Source organism: Siphateles boraxobius, unplaced genomic scaffold (genome assembly GCF_051911475.1).
Source record: "Siphateles boraxobius isolate OS27281-9 unplaced genomic scaffold, OSU_SipBor_1 104, whole genome shotgun sequence".
NCBI classification, from domain to species: domain Eukaryota; kingdom Metazoa; phylum Chordata; class Actinopteri; order Cypriniformes; family Leuciscidae; genus Siphateles; species Siphateles boraxobius.
This window is the reverse complement of record NW_027508705.1, coordinates 3,013,405-3,038,705: the sequence shown is the minus strand read 5'-3', so window position 1 is coordinate 3,038,705 and position 25,301 is coordinate 3,013,405. Positions and strand designations below refer to the sequence as shown.

The 25,301-nt window shown below is 43.0% G+C and overlaps 1 protein-coding gene across 1 annotated transcript in view; it reads right to left on the bottom strand.

Moving 5' to 3' along the window:
• prkn (parkin RBR E3 ubiquitin protein ligase) overlaps positions 1–25,301 on the bottom strand; it is a 182,119-nt gene that overhangs the window by 92,035 nt on the left and 64,783 nt on the right. Inside the window, exons 3-4 of the mRNA XM_077247072.1 lie at positions 22,706–22,931; positions 363–481 (exon numbers count right to left, since the gene is read on the bottom strand). Of these exons, the coding sequence (XP_077103187.1) occupies positions 363–481; positions 22,706–22,931 (345 nt within the window). The remainder of the gene's footprint in view (positions 1–362; positions 482–22,705; positions 22,932–25,301) is intronic.

The following is a 25,301-nucleotide window of genomic DNA, read 5'->3' as shown; positions in this document are numbered from 1 at the left end:
CATTCCGTGGCAGAAACAAGCTTTCATAGTTTTCTGCAGCGATCCCATTGAAAAGCAATTCTGGCCTCCTCACAGAACAAGTGCATTTGTTTTTAACCATTTTCCTTATTGTGAAGAACATTCTAACAATCTAAAGAAACTTTTTTTGCAATAAAAAGGTTCCATGGAAGTGATCTCAATAAAGAGCCTATATTTTTAGGAGTGCAAATAAAGGCAAGAAAAGGTGATATTGACTAGATGACTATTATCTAAATGTCTTCTGAACGCCAAACAAACAAAGAAATGTCAGTAGTAAATTGGACGCAATGAAAGTACCTGGTTAGGGCAAGCAATTATAGTGGCATATGGGTTCATATACATACCCTGCTGAGAGTAAGGGTGCCTTGTTTGCAGTCTCTGCACCGAACACGTAGTTTTCCAGGCTGGATGGCCTTGCAGACCGCCTTACAGAACACATAGAAACTGCTGTGGCCTTTAATTTCTGTAAGAACAAACAAAAACATCATAAAAATAACCAATAATGGTGATCTTTGTGGGGTTTTTTTTCAGTTTTAAAATATTTTTTCCTATTACAGTTTCTACTATCTCAGTGCACAGACAACTACTATTAAACCGTTTGTTGGTTGACATCCTAAAGCATGTAAAAACTCATATTATTGCCATTTGGCCAACAACTTAATTAAGATCTGTAACATAAGACATGGTTATATCTCTTTACCCATGATGATGTAAATAATGCAAGATATTCAAATCAAATACTGTCTACTGAAAAAAAATCATGAATCTTCTAACTTTTATATCAGTTTTAAATGTGCCAACACATATGTGAAATATTCCTCACATTAAGCACCGAAATGGAAATATGAGGGTCAAAATCGGTATGTATCTTCACATTTTGTAACAGGTGGCGTTTTATGGAGAGATGGAGTCTCATCTCATATACTGTACACTGTGAGTGACACATGACCTGCATTATTTGTTACTAATATGCAAGAAAATATGCAAAGTGACAAAAATATAGATTTTTATTATAAATGTGCAAAACACAGTTTTGCAGCAGCATGCAGACATAGGCAAGCCGGCTTGCGCGCCTATTGGCTGCCCTGCGGCAACAGCAGCAGCCTATCGAGAGTGGCCCTGCGTGACACATATCCAACGGGGGCATTTCGCGCCCACTTCGTCACGTCCCGCCAGAAAGGGCGTGGTCTCGCCCTATAAATATAGCCTGGTATAGGCTGATTAGGCTGGTACACTGATTTTCATCTCTTCAGCGAAGCATCACGCATCGCTGGATCCGGAGTGAGAAGCCACGCCGTTTGAGAAAAAGCACACAGCGGGATGAGCCTTTGAGTCTGAAGTCACTGGCATCGCCGCCTTTAGCCGCCGTACCTGCTACGCTTTCCGGCGTCATATCCTTTTCAAGTGTGTGTGTGTGTTCGCCGCTGCGACACACATTTTTTTAACTGTCTCTCCCTCTCTCATAAAAGAGCTGCATCTTTTTCAAGATGCATAGATCCTGCGGCTCGTGCCGAGCCACGCTCAGTGAAGAGGATCGCCAAGTCATCTGCGTTTCCTGACTGGGTGAGGATCATGCGGCTCTCGCTCTTGTTGATGGCGGATGCCCTCACTGTGAGCTACTGCCGATGGTGACTCTGAGGACTTGCCTGGCATCATTCTCAGAGCCTGCACTTCAACCAGATGTAGCGCCTCGCCGTCAGAAGCGCCGTGCATAAGTGACACTGTGTCTCCTAGCTAAATTTAAATAGGTAAACCACTCCTCTCTTCCTCTTCCTTTCTGGTTTCATCCTATTTTTATTTGTATTTTATTTTTAAAAAAATTTGTTTTGTTTGTCTGTTTCATTCTATTTGTAACATGTGAGAAGAACCATCAGCATTTTTGTGTGATAGTTGTGACATGTAAAAGCCCAGTCATCAGTCGACGCTGCTTAAAGCACGTCAACTAGGACACTCAAAACATTTTGTTATGAGTAAGCTCATAGCTCACCACCTCAGTAGAAACTTGCATTTGCCTTTGCCCTCTCTATCTCGTGTCCCACAAGTGTGCCAGTAGGCCTCAGACATCCAGCCCTGCCTCCCACCAGGACCCCCTGGAGACCCGGCAGAGCAGTGTCATGGACATCCTTCAGCCTGAAGCAGGCAACGACCTGCCACGGCAGAGAAAGGAATAGTTAGACGACAACGAAAGCGGACGTCCGGCCTGAGCCACCAAGAGCTGACCAGAATCATCTTCTCCTTGGCCGCGCTCCCGCAGGCCTCAAAAAGGAGGTAAATGAACTAATGCTGCCAGCCACAGAATTCCACAGAGAACAAACCCTGCTCAGTGTGAGAGGACACAGGACAGATGCGAGGACCCTGACAGAGCAGAGCAACTGAAAGAGATCATCAGTTTTCAGGCGGACGACAGCTCTGAGCACCTGCAAACCGACGGGTAAAGAACTGTTTCACTCAAAGAACTTAAAGAAAAGGTTGAACTCAAAGAGAGCTAAAGGCATCAATGTGCAGCGGAAGTCCGAACACTGACTTAGCGATGCTGTAAATTTGACGCACTCCATGTGGTCCAAAGAGAGCTGCAACAGTCCAACCCACTGCAAATGGACCACACAAGAAAGATGTAACCTGCTGACCTTCACATCAGCAGCGTAAGCTTCCCAGCCCTGCACGAAGGGGGGAGGAGCCAAAGCCCTCGGCTTAACACTTCACCAGCCAGTGTCCTGAGAGCCCCTGCAGCTGCAGGAGGAAAAGGTAACTCAGACAAACCCTGAAATGGCACATGAAGTGACACTCAACAATCTCAAGTGAAAGGTCAGAAACATCCCGCCAATCTACGAGACATTGACTTTCACCTGCAGTCTCCAACCGGTGTGGCACACCGAGACAGACTCCGTCTGATCTGGACACATCCAGGCCAGCTGGGCCCTGCCCAGACACCAATCAGGACAGACCTAGAAGGGCCTGTGATACCACCACCGACTCCGAACGAGTTTTCTGTGGAACTTACAGAAAACTCCTGTGACGGAGGAGGACACAAGCTTCAAGAAACTTTTCCTCCAAAACCAGTCAGTCACCATATTCTCACCTGCCCCCACGCAATGCCAACTCAACGATGCGTGACCTGATGCAGAAGGCCTCTAACACAGAAGGCCTCCTCAGAAAGGGTTCCTAAGACCCCATTGATTCTGAACTGCAAAACCAGAAGGCACACAGCATGAACACAATGCAAGACTCTGCTACAAAAGTCCCTGGTCAGCATAGGACAAACAACTTTTAAAGTAGATGAAAATTTGCGCTCAAAGAGCAGCAAGACTCTGCATTAGTAAAAGTGGAATGTGGTGGGGGGGGGGGGGGGCGTGGTCTCGCGAAGTATGTAGCGAGAGACGAGTCAGCGAGCTGTGCGGTGAGTAAGTGGGTCAAGTGCAGATGATGAACACCTGTGTCTGATTGCAGTGATTGCCGTGGAGACCCCATATAAGCTGCCAGGAAGGAGAGAGCGGGAGAGAGAGGACTGGGACTCGTGCGGCGTTCGAGAGGAAAGAGTGCTGGGGAAAGCGACGAGAGCTGAGTCAGCGTGGAAAGAGTTTTATGAATGAAGCTGTACTGTGCTGTAGAGAACCTACGGTGAATGCGCTGTGTGCGCGCCTTTTGTTTTGTTTTGAGTTAGACTGAATAAAGTCCGTACGAGTCCCAGTATCGCCGACCCTGTCTTCTCCTTCCTTCACCCATGTACACTTGACTTGACTACACTGGTGCCGAAACCCGGGAAGGAGAAGACCGCCGACGCCATGCAGAACCCGCCGGGAACGCCATTTGCGGATCTCATCCAAACGCTCGCGGGTCTTCATCGGGAACAACACCACGCCCTGCTGGCCGTAAAGGAGGAGCAGGATCAACGGTTCCAGCTGCTTCTCCAAGGCCAGCAAGAAGACCGCGAGCTGTTCCGGAGCTGGCTCGACCGGGAGATTGGGGCCGTCCCCAATCCAGCTACTGCCTCGGCCCCGCCCCTGCCTCTCAATAAAATGGGGGCCCAGGATGATCCGGAGGCGTTCCTGGACCTTTTTGAGAGGTCGGCCGAGGCCCGGGGATGGCCCCGAGTGGACTGGCCCCTGCGGCTCATTCCCCTACTGTCAGGCGAGTCGCAGGTAGCCGCCCACCAGCTGCCAGTCCAGAATCTCCTGGTCTATGAAGACCTGAGACACGCCATTCTCCAGCGGGTCGGCCGGACCCCGGAACAACATCGCCAACGGTTCAGGTCCTTGGGCCTGGACGAGTGCGGCCGGCCCTTCGTCATGGCGCAGCAGCTCCGGGACTCCTGCCGCAAATGGCTGATGGCCGACGGAGGCGACGTCGAGGATGTGATAAACAAGGTGGTACTGGAACAGTTCATCACGAAGCTGCCCAAGAAAACCGCGCAGTGGGTCCAGTGCCACCGCCCGACGTCGCTGGACCAGGCCATCCAACTGGCGGAGGATCACATGGTGGCGTGCCCAGGGGTCGGCGAGCCCCTCCCATCTGTCTCTCTCTCTCCCTCTCTCTCTCTCTTGTCCCCTTCTCTCCCCAAACCTGTCCCCCTTCCCAGGACTCGTGGGGGGCTGATGCCCCGGCCGGCGCCGAGGTGGAGAACGGGGCCTCCGGCGGAACCCGTCCCGGCATCCAGAGCCCCTCCCAGGGGGACGGCGTCGCTTGACCACTCCGCCCCGGTTTCTGCAGCCTCGCGCTCTCCACGCCAATCCCTTGACCCGCTTCCCGCCACTGGGGCGGCGGGGAGGCCTGGGCCGGCCTGTTGGCGCTGCGGGGACCCAGGACACTTTATAGACCGGTGTCCAGTGATGGAGGTGGGGACACTGATCCGGGTCCCCGACGCGCCGCAGGCTGCCCCCGATCAAGCTGGCCTGTACCAGATACCAGTGAGTATCAAGGGGGGTACTTATCAGGCTTTGGTGGATTCAGGCTGCAACCAAACCTCCATTCATCAAAGCCTGATTCAACCTGGGGCATTGGATTAACAGCCGCATGGTAAAGGTGCGGTGTGTGCACGGGGTGGTGGTGAGTTATCCTATAATGCCTGTGATAATCCAATTTAGGGGACAAAAACATAGCGTAGAGGTAGCAGTTAACCCGCACCTCCGGCATCCGCTAATTCTGGGAACGAATTGGCCGGCTTTTAGTAAATTATTGGGGTCTTTGTGCGCGGATGCCTCTTGGAAAAAGAAAAGCAAGGGGAAGACAGCGGTTGTTCAGGTGGGAGATGCTGAGCCGGGACCTCTGGCTTCTGCTGCGGGGGAACGGAGTGCTCTGGAGAGAACCATCCTCACAGAACGCGATGATTTTCCCCTGGAGCAGTCCCAGGACGAGACGTTAAAACGTGCATTTGATCAGGTCCGTTCTATCGACGGCCAGGTACTCCACCCAGACCAACCGCTCTCTTACCCCTACTTTGCTATTTTGAAAGATAAGTTGTATCGGGTGACCCAAGACACCCAATCAAAAGAAGATACAACACAGTTGTTAGTTCCTAAGAGCCGCCGGGAAATGCTTTTTCAGGCGGCTCACTGTAATCCAATGGCCGGGCATTTAGGTCAAATGGCGACACTAAACCGTATCATGGCCCGATTCTTTTGGCCGGGCATTCACGAGAACGTGCGCAGGTGGTGCGCGTCTTGTCGTGAATGTCAGTTGGTGAATCCCCCGGCCAATCCAAAAGCACCATTGTGCCCCCTTCCATTAATTAGAAGGCCATTAGAACGGTCAGCACGGGGGCACCGCTTTGCGTTAGTCCTGGTGGATTACGCAACGCGGTACCCCGAAGCAGTCCCGCTCCGTAACATTTCTGCCAAAAGTGTTGCAAGCGCGCTCTTCTCGTTAATCTCCCGGGTGGGAATCCCTAAGGAGATTCTCACCGATCAGGGCACGGCGTTTATGTCACGAACTATTCGCGAGCTTTACGAATTATTGGGCGTTAAATCGATTCGCACTAGCGTCTACCACCCACAGACCGACGGGCTAGTGGAACGATTTAATCGCACGTTGAAGTCCATGATTCGGAAGTTCGTTCACGAAGACGCCAAAAATTGGGATAAGTGGCTAGAACCCCTCTTGTTTGCTGTACGCGAGGTCCCCCAAGCCTCCACGGGGTTTTCCCCCTTCGAGCTTCTCTATGGGCGTCAGCCCCGCGGGGTGTTGGACGTTCTTAGAGAAACTTGGGAGGACGGACCGTCCGCTAGTAAAAACGAAATTCAGTATGTCTTGGACCTGAGAACAAAACTCCACACTTTGGGGCGGCTATCAATGGAGAATTTGTTACAGGCTCAAGGCAGACAGAGTCAGCTGTACAACAGGGGGGCTAGACTGCGTCAATTTGCACCGGGAGATAAAGTACTTGTATTACTCCCTACCTCCAGCTTTAAATTACTCGCCAAGTGGCAAGGACCATTTGAGGTCACACGGCGAGTTGGCGATCTCAATTATGAGGTGGTTCGAACAGATAGGGGCGGAGCACATAAAATTTATCACCTCAACCTTCTCAAAAAGTGGGTTGAGGCAGAGTCAGTGATGCTGGCGACGGTAGTGAGCGGAGAGGAGGATCTCGGGCCAGAAGCGACCACAAAAATCACAATCTCTCGCACTGGCTCTTGGTGGAGATCACCTCTCACCCTCCAAGCTCACTGACATTAAAAATTTACAAGCTGAATTTGCGGATGTGTTCTCGCCCCTGCCTGGCCGAACGGACCTCATTCAGCACCACATTGAGACGGAACCGGGTGTGGTGGTGCGCTGCCGCCCATATCGTTTACCTGAACACAAGAAAAAGGTAGTTCAGAACGAATTAGAGGCTATGCTGGATATGGGGGTAATAGAAGAGTCCAGCAGTGACTGGGCGAGCCCGATAGCTTTGGTTCCTAAAACCGACGGCTCGGTCCGGTTCTGTGTAGACTATAGAAAGGTGAACGTGGTGACTAAGTTTGATGCTTATCCAATGCCAAGGGTTGACTAATTGCTTGATCGGCTGGGTACTGCTCGTTTTTATTTGACACTGGACTTAACAAAGGGCTATTGGCAGATCCCCTTGTCGCCTATGTCCAAAGAAAAATCAGCTTTCACAACGCCGTTCGGGTTGCACCAATTTGTCACCCTTCCTTTCGGCTTGTTCGGGGCTCCTGCGACTTTTCAGCGTCTGATGGACAAAATTCTCCGGCCGCATGCTGCATATGCCGCTGCCTACTTGGATGATATTATCATCTATAGTAACGATTGGCAGCGTCATATGCAGCATCTGCGTGCCGTCCTGAAGTCGCTGGGAAGGGCGGGGCTCACGGCCAACCCGAAGAAGTGTGCGATTGGGCGTGTGGAAGTAAGGTATCTCGGCTTCCACTTGGGTCACGGGCAGGTGCGTCCCCAAATTGATAAGACGGCAGCTGTTGCGACCTGTCCGAGACCCAAGACCAAAAAGGAGGTTAGACAGTTCCTGGGGCTAGCGGGTTATTACAGAAGGTTTGTGCCTAATTATTCGGACCTCGCTAGCCCGCTGACTGATCTATCTAAAAAGGAGGCACCAGATACGGTCCAGTGGACGGAGCAGTGTCAGCAGGCTTTCACCCGGATAAAGGCTGCTCTGTGTGGTGGGCCGCTTTTACATGCCCCTGACTTTTCTCTCCCTTTCATCCTACAGACGGACGCATCGGACAGGGGGCTGGGCGCGGTCCTGTCCCAGGAGGTGGAGGGTGAAGAGCGGCCGGTGCTGTACATCAGTCGAAAGCTCTCTAAGAGAGAGACGATGTACAGCACCATTGAGAAAGAGTGTTTAGCCATCCGGTGGGCTGTTCACACCCTCCGCTACTACCTCCTGGGGCGGGAGTTCACCCTCTGTTCGGACCACGCTCCCCTGCAGTGGCTCCACCGCATGAAGGATACCAACGCGCGGATCACCCGTTGGTATCTTGCTTTACAGCCTTTTAAATTCCAGGTGGTCCACAGGCCGGGTGCACAGATGGCTGTGGCCGACTTCCTCTCCAGGAGGAGGGGGGGGGGGGGGAGGCTACAGGCCGGACGGCTCCCCGGCCTGAGTCGGGCGGTGGGGGTATGTGGCGGGGGGGGGGGGGGGGGGGGGGTTAGTCTGTAGCGAGAGACGAGTCAGCGAGCTGTGCGGTGAGTAAGTGGGTCAAGTGCAGATGATGAACACCTGTGTCTGATTGCAGTGATTGGCGTGGAGACCGCATATAATCTGCCAGGAAGGAGAGAGCGAGAGAGAGAGGACTGGGACTCGTGCGGCGTTCGAGAGGAAAGAGTGCTGGGGAAAGCGACGAGAGCTGAGTCAGCGTGGAAAGAGTTTTATGAATGAAGTTGTACTGTGCTGTAGAGAACCTACGGTGAATGCGCTGTGTGCGCGCCTTTTGTTTTGTTTTGAGTTAGACTGAATAAAGTCCGTACGAGTCCCAGTATCGCCGACCCTGTCTTCTCCTTCCTTCATCCATATACACTTGACTTGACTACACGGAATTTTACTGATATAAAGAAAATCTTGAACAGACGTGTAAGCCTCACCTGCCAACAGACTATGCACGACTCTTTAGAAACAAACATTTGCTACATGCTGGTTGAATTGGCACTGCTAAACATTAGTTTCCATGACAATGAAGGGTTACAGGAAACACTAGCTCCAAATAGGGCATACGTCACCTTGATGTCAGAGTGTAGGAAAACCACCTGAGCTTTAAACTACTGTTAACCTACAGGTGTGCATTTGACCATTGCGGTCCAACTGGAACACAACATGCGATACGCATTTTGATCACTGGTTGCTGGCTTGTCTAAATGTAGATAAAACGATAGCTTGAATTGACATCTCTACTGTAAGTGAAAGAGCCTTAGATTTCCGACTGGTATCAGTAAGTTCAGCATTAAAGCGTAAGTCTGTTTGACAAAGGGATCTCATCTCAGCAGCTTGTAAACTATACCAATATCTAGCCTGCTTTGGTTAAAGAAATCCAAATTGCAGTATTGCTAAACCTGTTTCTGACAAAGAAAGCTCAGGACAGTGTTATATATACGTAGACCTGGGTGATGCTCCCCTTTCTACAAGGTAAAGGCCTTACACATTATTGTTAGATTGATGTAATTCACCTAAATTTTAGCTGCATCTACAAGCAGAGAGCTACCTAGCGTTCAAAACTGTTCACTCGAGGAAAAGTCAGCATTTATGCAAGAGAGGGACGTAACTATATAGGCTTAGACAAGCTTTGACTTACAGGAAATCTATGTCCTTACTCTGTAAACAAATAGAATAAGTTGTGTAAAGTAAAGAGAAGAGTTCCATGAGTAAAATTAGCAAATGCCAAAACACATTTGCATTTTACTGAATGTAACATCAAGTTCTTGAAAGACTTAAAGTATAGGCGCCCCCTTTTAACATGTTTAAACATGCATAACTAAAAAGTAAAATGTGCAGACATTCTTCAGGTACTGTTGAATTGTTCTGACATGCTCTGGTTCCCATGACAACAACTGGTCACAGGAAGTGCTAACTTGTGATGTCACTTTGTAAACAAACCAGCCTAGGTGGCTAAGCTAACCTAACCTAGCATTCATCCAGCTAAGCTAAATAATAACTTCTACAGTTAGCATCATTCACTTGAAGCCTTAATTACAGCTTTTGTTTACACAGTGCAAAGTATTCTAGAATACTTTTTTAAACCCCAGTTAGGGTTTCTAATTCTTCACTTTCCGTACTTTCAATTCTTCTCAGCTAAATTTCACCTTCACTAGTTAGGCATAGTCTGGCTGAGTGCTGCAGGCAAAATTTGCAGATGGCCTGTCAATTAAACTTAAGTTTAACTACATGTAAACTGTGTAGCTAGAGAAGAATTCGTATAGTAATGAGAATTTCAATCAGCATGTTGACTAAACCTTTGGAGGGACACACATAGTGTGGTCTTGGAACACGCAACCGCTGTAACCCACTATGGAGTGTTGGTCCAGGCAAATCCAAAGTTTAGTCACTAGTAGGGGTGTGCCATATCATACCGTCTACGATAATACCGGTATACATTTTTACATGATAAAAAAGTGTCATATCGCAATATCAATGATATAGCGACGCGATGACGTATGGCGCACTTACATTCCCTAGCACGCTCAACAACAACACCTGTCTGAGCCCGAGAGCAGCCTGTCAGCCTCCGATGACGATTTAGCAATTTCACAAACAGCTTGAGTGTTCAGCGGGGCTGCCGACGCGCGTCTTCTCTCGCGCGCGTTTAGGAGTCGGGACATGACTGAATGGTCTTTTGCACAATCATATATCAGTGCATCGTAACTAAAGTTTATAATTTTCAAGTCTTCTTAATCTTATCAGTTTAAACATTCAAGCGGTTTTAAACTATCCAGTAAGCTACTCGCGCACTCTCTGAGAGAGTTGCACTGCGTGCATACATAGAGTAGCCTACAGCTCGCGAGAAACTAAAGTTATTTTTCGCGGATTATATCGCTTTAATGGAAAAATGCAAAATTGTGTAAGGCCCCATCCACACTACTGCGTTTTCGTTTAAAAACGGAGACCTTTTGCTACGTTTGCACCTCCCGTCCACACTAAAACGGGAAAAACGAAGACCCAAAACGGAGAAGTTTAGAAACGCTGCAGCTCCGTTTTTCGTTTTGAATCTCCGGAGGGCGTTTTAGTGTAGACGGGACAAAACGGAGGAGTTTAGAAACGATGACGTAGAAGGTCACGCTCGGCTCTATCATTGGGTGTCATCACCCATGACGTATCCTTCCCTGATTCGTCAGCCACCCATCACATGTCCCGTCACCGGAAGAAAACAAACAAAAACATCCTGGACTACGTAGCTGATGTTAGTGAGTGCAACATGGATAACGAATTACAAGCGTTACTGACTTTGATGTCTTTGTTAGCAGCTGTTGTGCAAGCAAATTCTGCATTTTACAATGCTATAACTGCCTACATGCGCCGGAGGCAAACTATTATTCGAGCGATCTATGACAATTCCCGTGTGTAGCGGCGGTCCATGAAAAGAAATCTCTGGTCTTCGACATTTTCTAATCTTTGCAGAGGTAGCTAACGTTACTTGCTTCCTCATCAAATCTGAGGAATAGTCCATCCGTTTCCTGTTTACACCGGCACGCGCATGCACAGTGTTGGAGAATGGTCACGTGATCCGAGTTTTCAGTCGTTTTAATGTGGACGGAGATAAATTCTAATACGCAGCTAAAATGCTGGTGTGGACGGAGATCGTTTTCGTTTTAATTCTCCGTTTTTAAACGAAAACGCAGTAGTGTGGACGGGGCCTAAAACTTCCGGTCTTGGTAAGTATACTCATAAACACAGTCGGTTATGTATAAAACGCATGTGACAGTGTGACAGACAGTATAATGAAAACAGCAATGGATCCGTGCACTAGCTGTAAAAGTGACAGCAGCCATAGGCTATGCGTCTGTCATTAATGTTGTCATCAAAACAACAAAAGATAGCTTTAATTGTAATGAATGAGAATTATTAGCCTATGTATTTAATTTAATCAGGAAACAGAACTAAAAGACTATGTGTTATTTTACATTTGATTACTTTATTATGTTTCTGTAGTATTTCTGAATACTGGTGTTAGACCTACACACATTTAACATTTAATTCAAAGATTGAAATCAATCTTCCTTGTGTTGTGTAAACTCTTAACAACAAAATGACCACATTGTAAAAACGCAATGAGTAAGCAAACATTTAGGCGAGATAAACTGAATAAGAAAATTTTCAACAACAACAACAAAAAAATGTCTATATCGTCATAAATATCATTATTGCAAATATTCTTGAAATATCGTGATAGATTGCAGGCTATATCGCCCACCCCTAGTCACTAGTGCTACTGGTTATTCTCACATTCAGATCATTACCGCTGTCTTGATTACTTTTTTTATTATTATTATTATTTATTTATTTTATTTCCAATTTGATAATAATAGCAGTCAGCTATTCCCTTGTCTATTCGGTCATCTATATGATTTAATTCCATTTCCTCTCTTGTTCGAATGTGGTTCCATTTCCCATTGGGCCCAGAAAGGAAACAGAGACACCTTTATTTGTGATTTTGTTTATTTTCAACAAGTGCACTCATTTTTGTGACCCTGCAACACTAGTAATTTCAACAATTACTAGGGCATAACTATAGTCCTGAGGATTGATAATAAGGATAATTTGAATAGGAAAGCTGTCCCTTTTCCTCCTATCCTTCACTTCGTCAAGCCGTAGTGAACCACCATTTAAGTCCAGAGAAATAATTTAGTCACAAGAACCATCTTAAGTCATTTATTTCATCTCGGCTATGCCCTTTCCAGGAAATACTCTAGGAACCACACAAGTCTTACTTATCTAGTGAACCCATTGAACAGTGGTTCTGAACTTTTAGGATTAGTCTCTCACCACAAGTGTGCCAAAATGTCACAGAGCCTCTGCTTAACCCAACCTTCCAGCTTACCAAAGACTATGACAAACCAACGGACACTATGAGAAACCACCTCTAACCCCTCCAACCATCCATGAACACCGTCTGCACCCACCGACAACCGGTGCCCCAGACGACTGAAGTCAACAAGCACATGATGCGTGCACAGGACAATGCACCTGATGACATCGCTGCGCCAAAGCTTGTGGTGCCACAGTGCAAAAGGGGGGGGGGGGGGGGGGGGGGGGGGGGTCAAATGCCAGTGTATGCCCATGACGCACCATGTGCTGCACACCGCAGCACCAGAACATCGAAGCAAGTGGCATACCGGCGTCCTCGAAGCGGAAAGACTGTCCTAGCCAACAAAGGACGACAGTCGCTGAGATCTTTTCTCCCTTTCTCTCTCCCTCTCCCCTTTGTCTGTTCCAGGATGCTGATGTGGTTAGTCTTCCTGTGCCTCCAGCCAACCAAAGGACAGCCGCAGTCGGTCATCTCACCAGGTCCGGTATCAGGCAGCGTCCCGAAGGAACAATCGGGACTCCATATCACCAACTGCAGGACCCACACCCAGAGAGTGTATGTTCGACTCCACTCCCTCGCCCACGCTGAGGCCAATGTCGAACACATGCTCAACCAACTTGAGAAAAGGACTGGTACACAAGCGGAGTTGGTGGACACCTGCGCCACTCCAAACGGTTCCTGGGAGCTTTGCTCGGAGCCGCCGCTGCCGTCGAAACTCTGTTTAGCATGTCCAGTGTCAATGCACTGAACCTAGCCACCGTGAGACAACATGTGGCTGAAATTCAAACTGAAATCCCACAGCTAAAAGGTAACTCACAACACAGAGTGCCTCCTTACAGACCATCAACAAGAAATTGAAGGGAACTGTGGAAAATTCTCAACACCTGTTGAACCAGACAGTGAACTCCATGAGACAGCTGTTTACTGTCTTCCAGAATGACTTTGATCAAACTCAGCTGGTCTGCAGCCTCTGACCCAAGACACACGCTGCCCTGCTGAGACCAAACCTGAATCAAATCCCATCTTTTTCAAGGACCACAATTTCACCCTAACTCCAGAACTGGAATTGTGGACTGCAAAAGGGGGGTCCCAGCTAACTGAAATTGCTTCTACGACACAGCCCTCCAAGCTTTGTCTTAACTGCCCATCTTAACTACCTCACCTGTTGTCCAAACCTGGACTGCAGCTGATTCTGCGCTGGGTACCTCTACGGTAATCAACCACACCCTGACACTGGGCTTGCCCTTCATCCTGTACAGGAGGCTCAAGGAGATGCGAAGATCTACAGCCAAGCCCACGAAATCCTCAGAAAGAAGGTACCACGCCATAGGCTGCTTTGAACCTCATCAAGCTGAGCCCTCAGCCCTAATAGCCACCTGCTACCCGACCATCATGATTCACCTGTCATCCATCCATGGTGATGATTGTTGTCCGATGATGTCCACACCGGGACTTCATCAGACAAAAGGGGGGAGATGTAGAGATTCTGGAGTCTCCCAGGTGGGCATCTTCAACCTCACAGTTGAACAACTTTGATAATAGTGTACGCTACTCAGGCATGCAAGTATACTTTTGATTTGATGCTTTGAAAATGACATGCTGATATTCTTCTCATATAGTTACATATAACTTCTCAATAGTTCCGTTTTCGGTTTCGTTCTATCACTTACCTATTTATGTATTCATGTGTATATGTTGTTTAGTTTATTTATATTCATATAAATATCTATATTTAGTTAATAAAACTTGTACATAATATATATTTGGTTCTGTCTTGTTTGCAATACAAAGTCACTTTTACGATTTTGGTTTTGCTACTTGCACAAAGCGCTGTACATGCTAAGAAATAATTATTCTTCTGTTGCCATGGAAGATACCCTTTTCTTAGAATAAATTAATAATCCAAAGAGTTTGTCGGACTAACTGATTAATTGATTGTAAGATTAATTTAGCCATGTCAAGTTAATCCAATTAACTGACCCAAATATTCATAATTAATAATAACAAGTTATTATTGATTACTAATATTTCATAAAGCTGAGTTCCTTACACTATGGTGATTATGCACTATATGAGCCCCGGGCTACTGCCGGGACTTTGGTGTCGGATCCCAGTACGCACGGCGTTTTGCATTGTGTTCCCCATAGCGTAAGATATTAAGCAGTACGAGAGATACTCTCGTAAGAGAACGTACTCGGTTACTTACGTAACACCGGTTCTCTCTAGAGAGGGAACGAGTACTGCGTATCTTGCCGTGCATACAACGCTCTGGTTCGCTTCGGCGATGAAAACCAGTGTACCAGCCTATCGAGCTATATTTATAGGGCGAGACCACGCCCTTTCTGGCGGGACGTGACGAAGTGGGCGCGAAATGCCCCCATTGGATATGTGTCACGCAGGGCCACTCTCGATAGGCTGCTGCTGTTGCCGCAGGGCAGCCAATAGGCACGTAAGCCGTCTTGCCTATGTCTGCATGCTGCTGCACAGCGTTTTACATTAATTCAAAATTAAGGATCATTTTTAGCTTCAATATCTCGTGGAAAAGAGGTTTTCCGCATAGCGTAAGATATTACGCAGTACTCGTTCCCTCTCTAGAGAGAACCGAGGTTACGTTAGTAACAGAGTACGTTTCATGGTAAGAAACATTTATAGCAGGTACATTTTCTCAACACACCATTGAAAGCCATTGGAAAAAAAGTCTTAGACCATTGGACCATTGCAAAAAAAGTCTTAAAATATTTGTTCCAAAAGGAAGAACATGTTTCTGTTCTCCAAAGCATCCTCCAAAGGACTAATAAGCTCCTACTTCAGGCACAAAATTAAAGCATCAGTGACGTAAGTGTACGCTGATTGGCCGAACATATGCCATATGAAACACCGGCACCCGCCATTTTGAAAAACACAGTTTACATATACTTATGTACTAAGTCCACGAACTTTGAAAACAGCGATAGATGGACCGAAGCCAAAGTCCAGCACTTCTCACACGTTACGCAACAGAGTTGTTGATGTCATTGAATGCTGCGCTTAAATGACGTAGCTGTCGGCTGTCTTATTTTTTCCACCACTTTTGAATAAGAAATAATATCAAGTCTAATGTTGCAATGGGAACGGAAGAGCGGTGTTTTGTCCCACGACTACAGCGTCTCACCGTCACGCAGTTGCCCTGCTGCACGGGCTCTACAGCCGGAACCGAAACAATGTACAGAGTTCACTAAGCTAGTCGCATCCAAAGCAGTATCTAAAGCCCTTGCACTCAAACTATCCTCAATTAAAGTTTGGTTGCGTGTCGTGAGGAAAAAAAAAAAGACGACAGGCACGAATGGCCTGTCCTCTAGTAACTGTCCTCTAGTAACTCTAGTAACCTCTAATAACTGGCTAGCGAGTTATTAGCTTGTTATGCAGGCTAGCGAAATAACTAGCGTGTTGTGCTAGTGATAAGGATTTAGATAGAATCGAGCGATGTCAGATTAATGTGTGGTGATGTGTAAGACATAATGAGCAATATAAACAACACGGAATGATAGTAAATAAAGATTCAAAACAGAAAGCAATACAGAGCTTACAGACGCAAACCACTCAGCAGCAAGGCAGACAGGAGCAATCGTTTGGCAGAGTGCAGGGGAGTACAGATTCCAGTTATGCAAGTGTGTTTGTTCCCGGCATTTCGGTGAAGAATGTTTTATCGGTACAGCGTATTTGTCATATATAAATCTGATAAAACTAAAGACTCTTCAGAGATATGAAGGATTCAATACTACTCTATAGGTCCTCAAGATTAACATGAGATTGGCAGAAACTGTGTGTGTTATGTGACCTTTAAGAGTGTGGACACTGTAGCCCTCAGCACACATACACATTACTGAAAATCAGCACACATACACATTACTTCTAACCCAGGCTAATTGGAAAAACGTACCTCTGGGATGCCAGGACAACTTGTGTGGCTAAGCAATGGTAGACCATAGGCTACCAGTAGAGAATAAGTCAATATTTTTGTATTCTTTTGATTAATTTTTTGTTTACTCTGTTTGGTGCCGAAATTACACTTCAAGTAAATTAAGTACATTCTTTTATTTAAGAATGGATGGGATGAGCTGAGAAACATTGCAGACTAAATCTTAGCAAGCTTCTGTTTGCTTTTATTTTGTATCCCTTGTATCTTGTCCTCTATTAGTTAACAGCTGTGGAGTGTTTTGAGTGGGACATAAGTGTTGTTTAGAGCACTGAGTACAGAATAAGAACAAGGTGTAGCAGCATTTCAACAAGCCACCACGGTCCCAGGACAAAGGGCTCACAATCCAATTAGCCAGAAAAGAAGATCCAGACATCTTCTCTGCATATGATTTATTTGAGAGAGGACATGTCCTATCAGTCTTTCCCATCCCAGTTTAAATCACTCATGCACACACACGCACACACCTGGGAGCAGCATTCTCATTAGAGCTAAAAGCATGGGGCAGCGAAGAGGTACAAGATACCTTGACACAGCTAACAATAAATCGAGCAGAGTGGGTTTTATAAGACAGGCACCCTATTATTTATGATTTCTGCATGATTCCTCCATTATGCTAATGCTTTTACAGGGAGAAGGGCTGGATAAAAGAGGTAGCGTGATTGGACTAAGTAGCCGAGTGGGCCGCTAGCCAGAGCGAGGTTGAAAAGGGAAGGACGGGCAGAGGACAGCTTGTAAAAGCGGCGCCATTGTGGCAAATGACAGCATCCACTTCACCAACCGGTGCGCTTACAAAAACATTGAAATGCTCTCTCTGAGAGCTGCGTATTACTGATGAAGGAGGTCGCAAAAGCCTCAGCGATGCACAAACTAATGTAAATGAAAGGATATACAGTACTTACAGAGGAATTCTAGTTTGGGACTGAAAGCATTATATAGGAAGTGAGTCAGTGGCAATTGCTTCAAAATTGCACAGGAAGAACAGCATCCTATTAAAATACATATAAATAGCAATGGCAAATATGTCATTGTGCAAATAATCTATATGTAAGGTTGGGCACAACACTATATTTGAGTGAGAGACAGTATTTGAAAATCAGCACACATACACATTACTTCTAACCCAGGCTAATTGGAAAAACGTACCTCTGGGATGCCAAAATGACATTGCGTCGCTTCTTGCATGTCTTAGAACACTTTCAAAGTGAAATGTCCAGTGAGTGGCTCTAAAAGCAGGTTCAGTTTTAAACGAAGCATGAAAATGACAACGTTTTATTTACATTGATTTTTGTACAAACTGCAGCAGTTTGGACATGAAATGCCCAGTGAATAACACTAAAAGGTTAGTGCTTTTTGGAAATAACATACCAACTACACAAAACCCTAGTCTAAACCCGAGTTGGCATTAAACACGAGTTGGCACGTGGTGTGTGAACGTCACTGTTCCAAGATGGTCGCACTCTGTGAAGACTCTGTAAACTTAAGAGTTTACAATGGTTAGTTTTGCTAAATTATAAGAAATTGAATGAAGTTTTGGAGATTGTGGAAATGGCACCGCCTAAGAAAACTGAGAAAATGTAAAGTGATATGGAAGAAATTCGCAAGTCACTTAGTCATATGTCTGGGGAACTTGTCAAAGTCACCGAACAGCTGACAAAGCTAACGCAAGTTGTAGAAGAGGTGAAACAACTAAAAGATATGTTAAGCGCAAAAGACAAAATAATCAATGAACTTGATAGAAGGCTCGATAACATTGAACAACAGATGCGAATGGAGGATGTAATAATTACTGGTTTGACCATTAAACCTCGGTCTTATGCGAAAGCTGTTGCAAGTGGTAGCAATGTTAGCGAGGATGTGGAGAAAGCTGATCTGCAAACACTGGAAAGGCAAGTTCTTCAATTTTTGACAGAGAAGGATATACATGTGGATCTGAAAGCCATTTCGGAGTGTCATACTCTACCACGTAAAGACAAGACGAGGCCTGCAATTGTCTTGCGCTTCATAAATCTGAAAAACAAAACTGAAATGCTGAGCCAAGGGAAAAAGTTGAGAGGAACAGCGGTGTATCTGAATGAGCATTTAACGCAGAAAATGGCAAATATTGCAAGAGAAGCTCACTCCCTGCGGAAAATTGGTAAAATCAAGGCGACATGGACAAGAAATTGTAAGGTATTCATTCAACTTAATGGGTCAAATCCGGAACAAGCTAAAGTTGTGATGTTAAGAGATTTGATAGATCTAGAACAATTTAAATAATGGGATATATTCCTTTTTGTAATCTTGATACATCTCAAGATATGCCGATGTTGAACCCTGTGGGAATGAATATAATCTTGTTAAAATGGGAATTGTGGTCAGATCAATGGATAAATTTTGTTGTTGAACTGGGCCTGTATGGTTTTGTTAGAATATCCATTCGACATTCGAAGTACTCTTTTTTCTATCATGGTCCCAAATGTTGATATAAACAGTGACAAAATATTTGATATGGAAACTGTCTTCGCACATAATATACTAGCACCTGGGGAATGTCACTACTTTACAACACAAGAGTTTAATGGGACTACACAAAGGTTTTCTGATGACGCATTTTCCATCATACACTTTAATAGCCAATGTTTGAAATGTAAATTATCAAAGATTAACAACTTTCTTAGCGATTTAAAACGGACATTTAAAGTGATTGCTGTAACAGAAACCTGGTTGAAGGAAATGCAAGTTGACAGTGTACAGATCAACGGTTACAACATGTTTTATGTAAACAGGATGGGGAAAGGCGGAGGAGGTGTAGCCCTCCATGTTGATGCCAAATTGAAATGTAAAGTTGTTGAGCATAAAACTATAGCTGTGACTGATATGATGGAAGCATTAACGATAGAAATTATGAATGACAAAGGAAAAAAATGTGTTAATTACTTGTGTTTATAGACCACCTCGGCCTGCTACTGATTTGTTTACAGAAAAAATAATAGAATTGTTTGACGATGTAAAGAATAAATCAGTAATTGTATGTGGTGATTTCAATATAGATTTGAGTAGTAACATAGCAACTAATGATTTTACGCATTATATGGAAATTGCAGGTTTATGCCCAATGATAACCAAACCAACTAGAATCACAAGTCATAGTGCTACGATTATTGATAATATATATACAAATACGCAGTGAAATTATAAATGGTATTTTCACAACTGATGTGAGTGATCATCTCCCTGTATTTATAATTTATGACAATTTCTGTATTAAGACCAAGCAAGATAACTCTTCGTTGTCATAAGGGACAAGCCTAGTAAAGCTATTGAGGATTTTAAAGAAGATCTTAAGAGACAAAACTGGGATCAAGTATATACGAATGACTTAAATAATGCTTATAAAGCTTCCATGACTACATTAATTAATTTATATGATCAAAATTGTAAACAAATTAAAATTTGTGCTCAAAATGTGAAGAAATCATTTGATAACCCTTGGATGACAAATGGGTTGAAAAATGTTTGTAAAAAAAAATTATCTGTATAGGATGATTCTTAAAAAAAGAACAGAAGATGCAGAGTACAGATATAAAAAATATAAAAACAAACTCGTATCAATTATAAGAAGACAAAAAAAGGATTATTATACCAATCTGATACATGATACAAAAATACATGGGGAGTAATAAATACAGTCATGCATAGAGGCAGGCCTAAAATTATTACTCCTGATTTTATAACCAAGAATAATTCAGATAAAAATGCGACAGAAGAAATTGTAAACGAATTTAATAATTAATTTGCAAATATTGGCTCAAATTTAGTACAATACATCCCAGATGAAAATATTGATGGTAGTATTATTCCACATAGTGTAAACTGCATTTTTCTCGAGAGGGTGTTCGAGAGGGTACAAGCGAGTGAAAATTTGGAAATTGTGTATGGATTAGCAAATAAAAAGTCAAATGATTATATAGATATGAATATGTCACTGATTAAGCAAATTATAGACGTTATTGTTGAGCCTTTTACTTATATTTGTAACTTGTCATTCACTACAGGGAAATTTCCAGAAAGTATGAAGATAGCTATAATGGTTCCACTTTTTAAAAAAGGAAATAAAAATGATGTTTCGAATTATAGACCCATATCTCTGTTACCACAGTTATCTAAAATCTTAGAAAAATGATTTGTGAATAGATTAAAAAATGTTTTGGATAAAAACAAATTGTTAACAAATAGTCATATGGATTTCGTTCAAATCATTCAACTGCAACAGCAATTTTGGAACTTGTAGAAGAAATAACCAATGCTCTGGATAAGAAATATGTTACTGTAAGTATTTTCGTGGACTTGCAAAAAGCGTTCGACACTTTAGACCACGAAATATTATTGATTAAATTATATAAATATGGTATAAGAGGTATAGCTCATCAGTGGGTCAAAAGTTATTTAAAAGACAGAGAGCAGTTTGTTGAAATCAATAGCATAAAATCAAGAAATTGTCCAATAAATTGTGGTGTACCCCAGGGATCGGTACTAGGTCCAGTACTTTTTCTTTTATGTGAATGATATAGTAAATGTTTCTAAGTTACTAAAATGTATTTTGTTTGCAGATGATACTACTTTTTTTATGCTGGCAAAAATATAAATGAGGTATTACAAGTTGTAGAGTACGAATTTGGGAAAATTATTAGGTGGTTTAACGCCAATAGACTGTCTTTAAATATCAGTAAGACAAAATGTATGATTTTTGGTTGTACAAATGTGGATTTAAATGCAGCATTGACAGTACAAGGAGTACAGATTGCAAGGACTCATGAATTTAAGTTTTTAGGTGTTGTTATCGATGAACAGTTGACATGGAAATTCCATATTGACTATGTTAAATCTAGGGTATCCCAAATTATAGTCGTGTTACATAAAGTAAAAGAATCTGTTAATAAATGTGGCTTAATTTTGTTATATAATGCATTGATTGTTCCACATTTGACCTATTGCATTGAGGCATGGGGAAGTGCAAACAAGACTTATATAGAACCTGTCTTTAAATTACAAAAAGGTGTCATTCGCGTTGTAAATGGAAGCGAATATAGGGCCCATACAAATTCAATATTTATAAAGTTAAAAACTTTAAAATTTAACGACTTATTAGAATATAGTCTTCTAAAAATAATGTACAAAGCTCACTTGAAAACATTACCTGAAAATTTGCAAAATAGATTCATCAAGAGAGTTAGTAAATTTCATTTAAGAGGAACTGAAGTCTTTCAGAAACCTTTTAGTTTCTAAGTTTAGAACAAAATTAAAGGAAAGATGTGTCTCGATTCGGGGTGTCAGTCTGTGGAACAATCTAAATAGTGAAATTAAAACTTCAATGTCATTTTTTATTTTTAAGAAGAGTGTAAAAGCATTACTAATAGAAAAATATAATGCATCTATTTAGTAGGAAAATGTGATAATTGATTTATGACTTTACATGGGTGCTGCAAAGCAGATGTGTGTTGTAAGTGTACCTCCTTGGAATTGTAATTTGATTTGTGTTGATAAGGGGCAGATATTATAAGTTTATCTTCTTTTTGCTCCTTTTCATTTCTTTTCAAAAGAATGAAATAAAAAAAATATGATTATGAATATGAATATGAAACCTAACCGTTAGTGTTAACAAAAGCAAACTGAAGAGATAAAAATGCAATTGCAGAAGCAATCATGCCATTTTAGCTTTGAGCTTGGACTCGTAACCGAATCGTAAGCGCAGTGCTGTACCAGGTGAGCTACCGAGCAAGTTTACGGTGTCAGAAAAGCCATACATATAAAGTGGTTATGTGATGCAGATGTCAAAATGTATTAGTTTACAAATTATGCACTATGGTAAGTGTTTTGAAGCCATAACAGTATTGTGGCTTTATTATTTGGCTTTATTAATCGATAATCTGCACCGTAATCGTGATTTGCCTAAAAGGAATAAAAAAAGTTGTTGGTGTTTTACTGCCATAAGTGCTTTTGTTTTTCAACTGAAAACCAGTTATTTGTATGTTTTTTAAGTTTAAAAAAAAATATGTAGAGGCATGTTTTCCTATTAGCTTATGTTGATTACTTCACCTTTAGTAGTATTTAGAGCAAATTTTGAGACACCATAAAGTACACATTCTTCCATTAACTATTTGTGCTTCTTCACTCTTATAAAGCACCAGCTGCCACTGGATTTAAAAATATATTTCATCCACACCAACTCAAACATACGCACATAAAACAACACACACAAACTCAGTTCTCCGACCTGTACCTGTGTGTCCAGCAGAGTCCCCCTGTCTGGACGCATTCGCATCTGTCTCCAGAATGACAGCCAGGCCTTCGGATGCGGTGGTCAGACGGGAGCTACTTAGGTCGAGTCGGGTCAAGCTCTCGGTCCCGTGACCCAGCCTGCGCTGCTGGACCAGCTCAGAGCGCCGGGACGAGGACAGGGGGGGCAGAACCACGTGAACCGTGCTCTGCTCGGGGAGATCGCAGCCCTGTCACGGAAGAGGACAAGCAGATAGTTACAGCTTCATCCATCTTTAATATCACTATACCTCAGGGATTCTCAAACTTTTTTTGGTCTGTAACCCATAATGCACCACTACGCTCTAAAGCAGAGGTGGGGAACGTTGATCCTGGAGGGCCATTGTCCTGCAGAGTTTAGCTCCAACCCTAATTAAACACACCTGAAGCTAATCAAGGTCTTCAGGATTGCTAAAGTTACAGGCAGGTGAGTGTTTTTTTCAGGGTCGGAGCTAAACTCTGCAGGACAATGGCCCTCCAGGATCAACGTTCCCCACCCCTGCTCTAAAGACACACCTATGCTTTTGTCAGGTTTGGGTTCTGTTCTGAGTAGATTAATGTGGTTTCTGTCTTCATGTAAATTAGATTTCATGATGATCCACTTTGTAATAGTTCTCACTGGTCCACTTCTGCTAAGCAATTTATGGCGATTATTAATGGAAAAGCTGAATATAGTAACCCCATGTCAGATCAAAAATTGCTCAGAAAATGTTTTTTTTATTTATTTCTGAGACCATCCACAGTGTTAGTGATATGAATAGTAATTATATGGTGCTGCGAGAGGATCTTTTCATCCTGTTGTCTTTCATTTCTGTCTCCAGCATGAGGAAAGAAAGGATCAAACTTTGCCGTCATAAGTACCTTCACAAATTCAAGTAATCAAGCTGGCACATACGCCGCAGACCGGTGGGATTGTAGCGCCGAAAAAAACAGGTAGAGAGAATAAACATGCCAATCACTGTAAGACACTGACAAAAACCTTGTATCTCGCAGAGAATGAAGGGAAGATGAAGGTAAAAACAGAATTGTTTGGAAAAAGCAGAAAAATAACAAAGATATCATACAGTATGAGAAGCACTTTGATATGGTACAATTCCCTTAAGTATTCGCTTGATTGTAGAAGCATAGTCCCTTAATTTCCTTTCTGGATATGACACATAAAACTCTCTTTGAGTAGAGATGTGGATTGTAGAAGATGTTCAGAACTTAATCATTTTCACCACATCTTCATATTTATCTTTTAGCGTGTATTTAAAATAATTATATATATATATATATATAAATATATATATATATATATAAATATTACAGTCATGGTCAGAATGATTGGCACCCCTGGAAAATATGAACAAAGAATCTTTTTGAAAATAAAACTGCATTGTTTATCCTTCTGATTAAAAATATTTACAAAAATTGAACCGTTCATTGAAGTAAAAAAAATAACTTTTTTTTAATGAAAGATCAAAAGGATAAAAAAATGCAGATTTATTTTCACAGCCATTTTTAATCATATTTACCAATGGTGCCAATATTTCTGACCATAACTGTATAAATATTTTTATCTTTTAGTGGGTATAGGAATAGTTTGCACAAAAATGATAAAACCTTATGCTGTCTGTAACGTGCTGAGGAAAGCAGGCGAAGGCGAGGATCTAAGTGCAGGATTTTTAATAAAGTAACACATAAACAGATAAAACAGAACTCAAGGAACAAAGGAACAAAACCACGAGGATCACAGAAACAAAAGCCACCAATACATGTACAACTACTGACAAAGTAGCAAGTGAAACACAAGGGCTATAAATACACAGGGGCAAACAAGCTTAACTAGGAAATGAGGAAACAAGATACAACTGGGGACATGAAAAACTACATAAGACTACAAAACCTGGCACAAGACAGGAAATGACAAAAGTACACACAAGACATGGGGAACACAAGAATCATGAAGCTGTCATTATACATTTGCCATTTTTAAAATAGAATGGTTTATAGTGCCCACATTTGCCAAGCTTAAAAAAAGTCCATAAAATGTATGCTATATTCTCTCCTTTTAAAAACATCCAAAGACATTATATATATATATATATATATATATATATATATATATATATATATATATATATATATATATATATATATATATATATATACACAGGTCCTTCTCAAAAAATTAGCATATTGTGATAAAATTAATTATTTTCCATAATGTAAAGATAAAAATTAAACTTTCATATATTTTAGATTCATTGCACACCAACTAAAATATTTCAGGTCTTTTATTGTTTTAATACTGATGATTTTGGCATACAGCTCATGAAAACCCAAAATTCCTATCTCAAAAAATTAGCATATCATGAAAAGGGTCTCTAAACGAGCTATTAACCTAATCATCTGAATCAACTAATTACCTCTAAACCATTACTGACCATGGTATTACTGTGCTCAATTGGCGTGCCAACTCTCCTGACCTGAACCCCATAGAGAATCTGTGGGATATTGTGAAGAGAAAGTTGAGAGACGCAAGACCCGACACTCTGGATGAGCTTAAGGCCGCTATC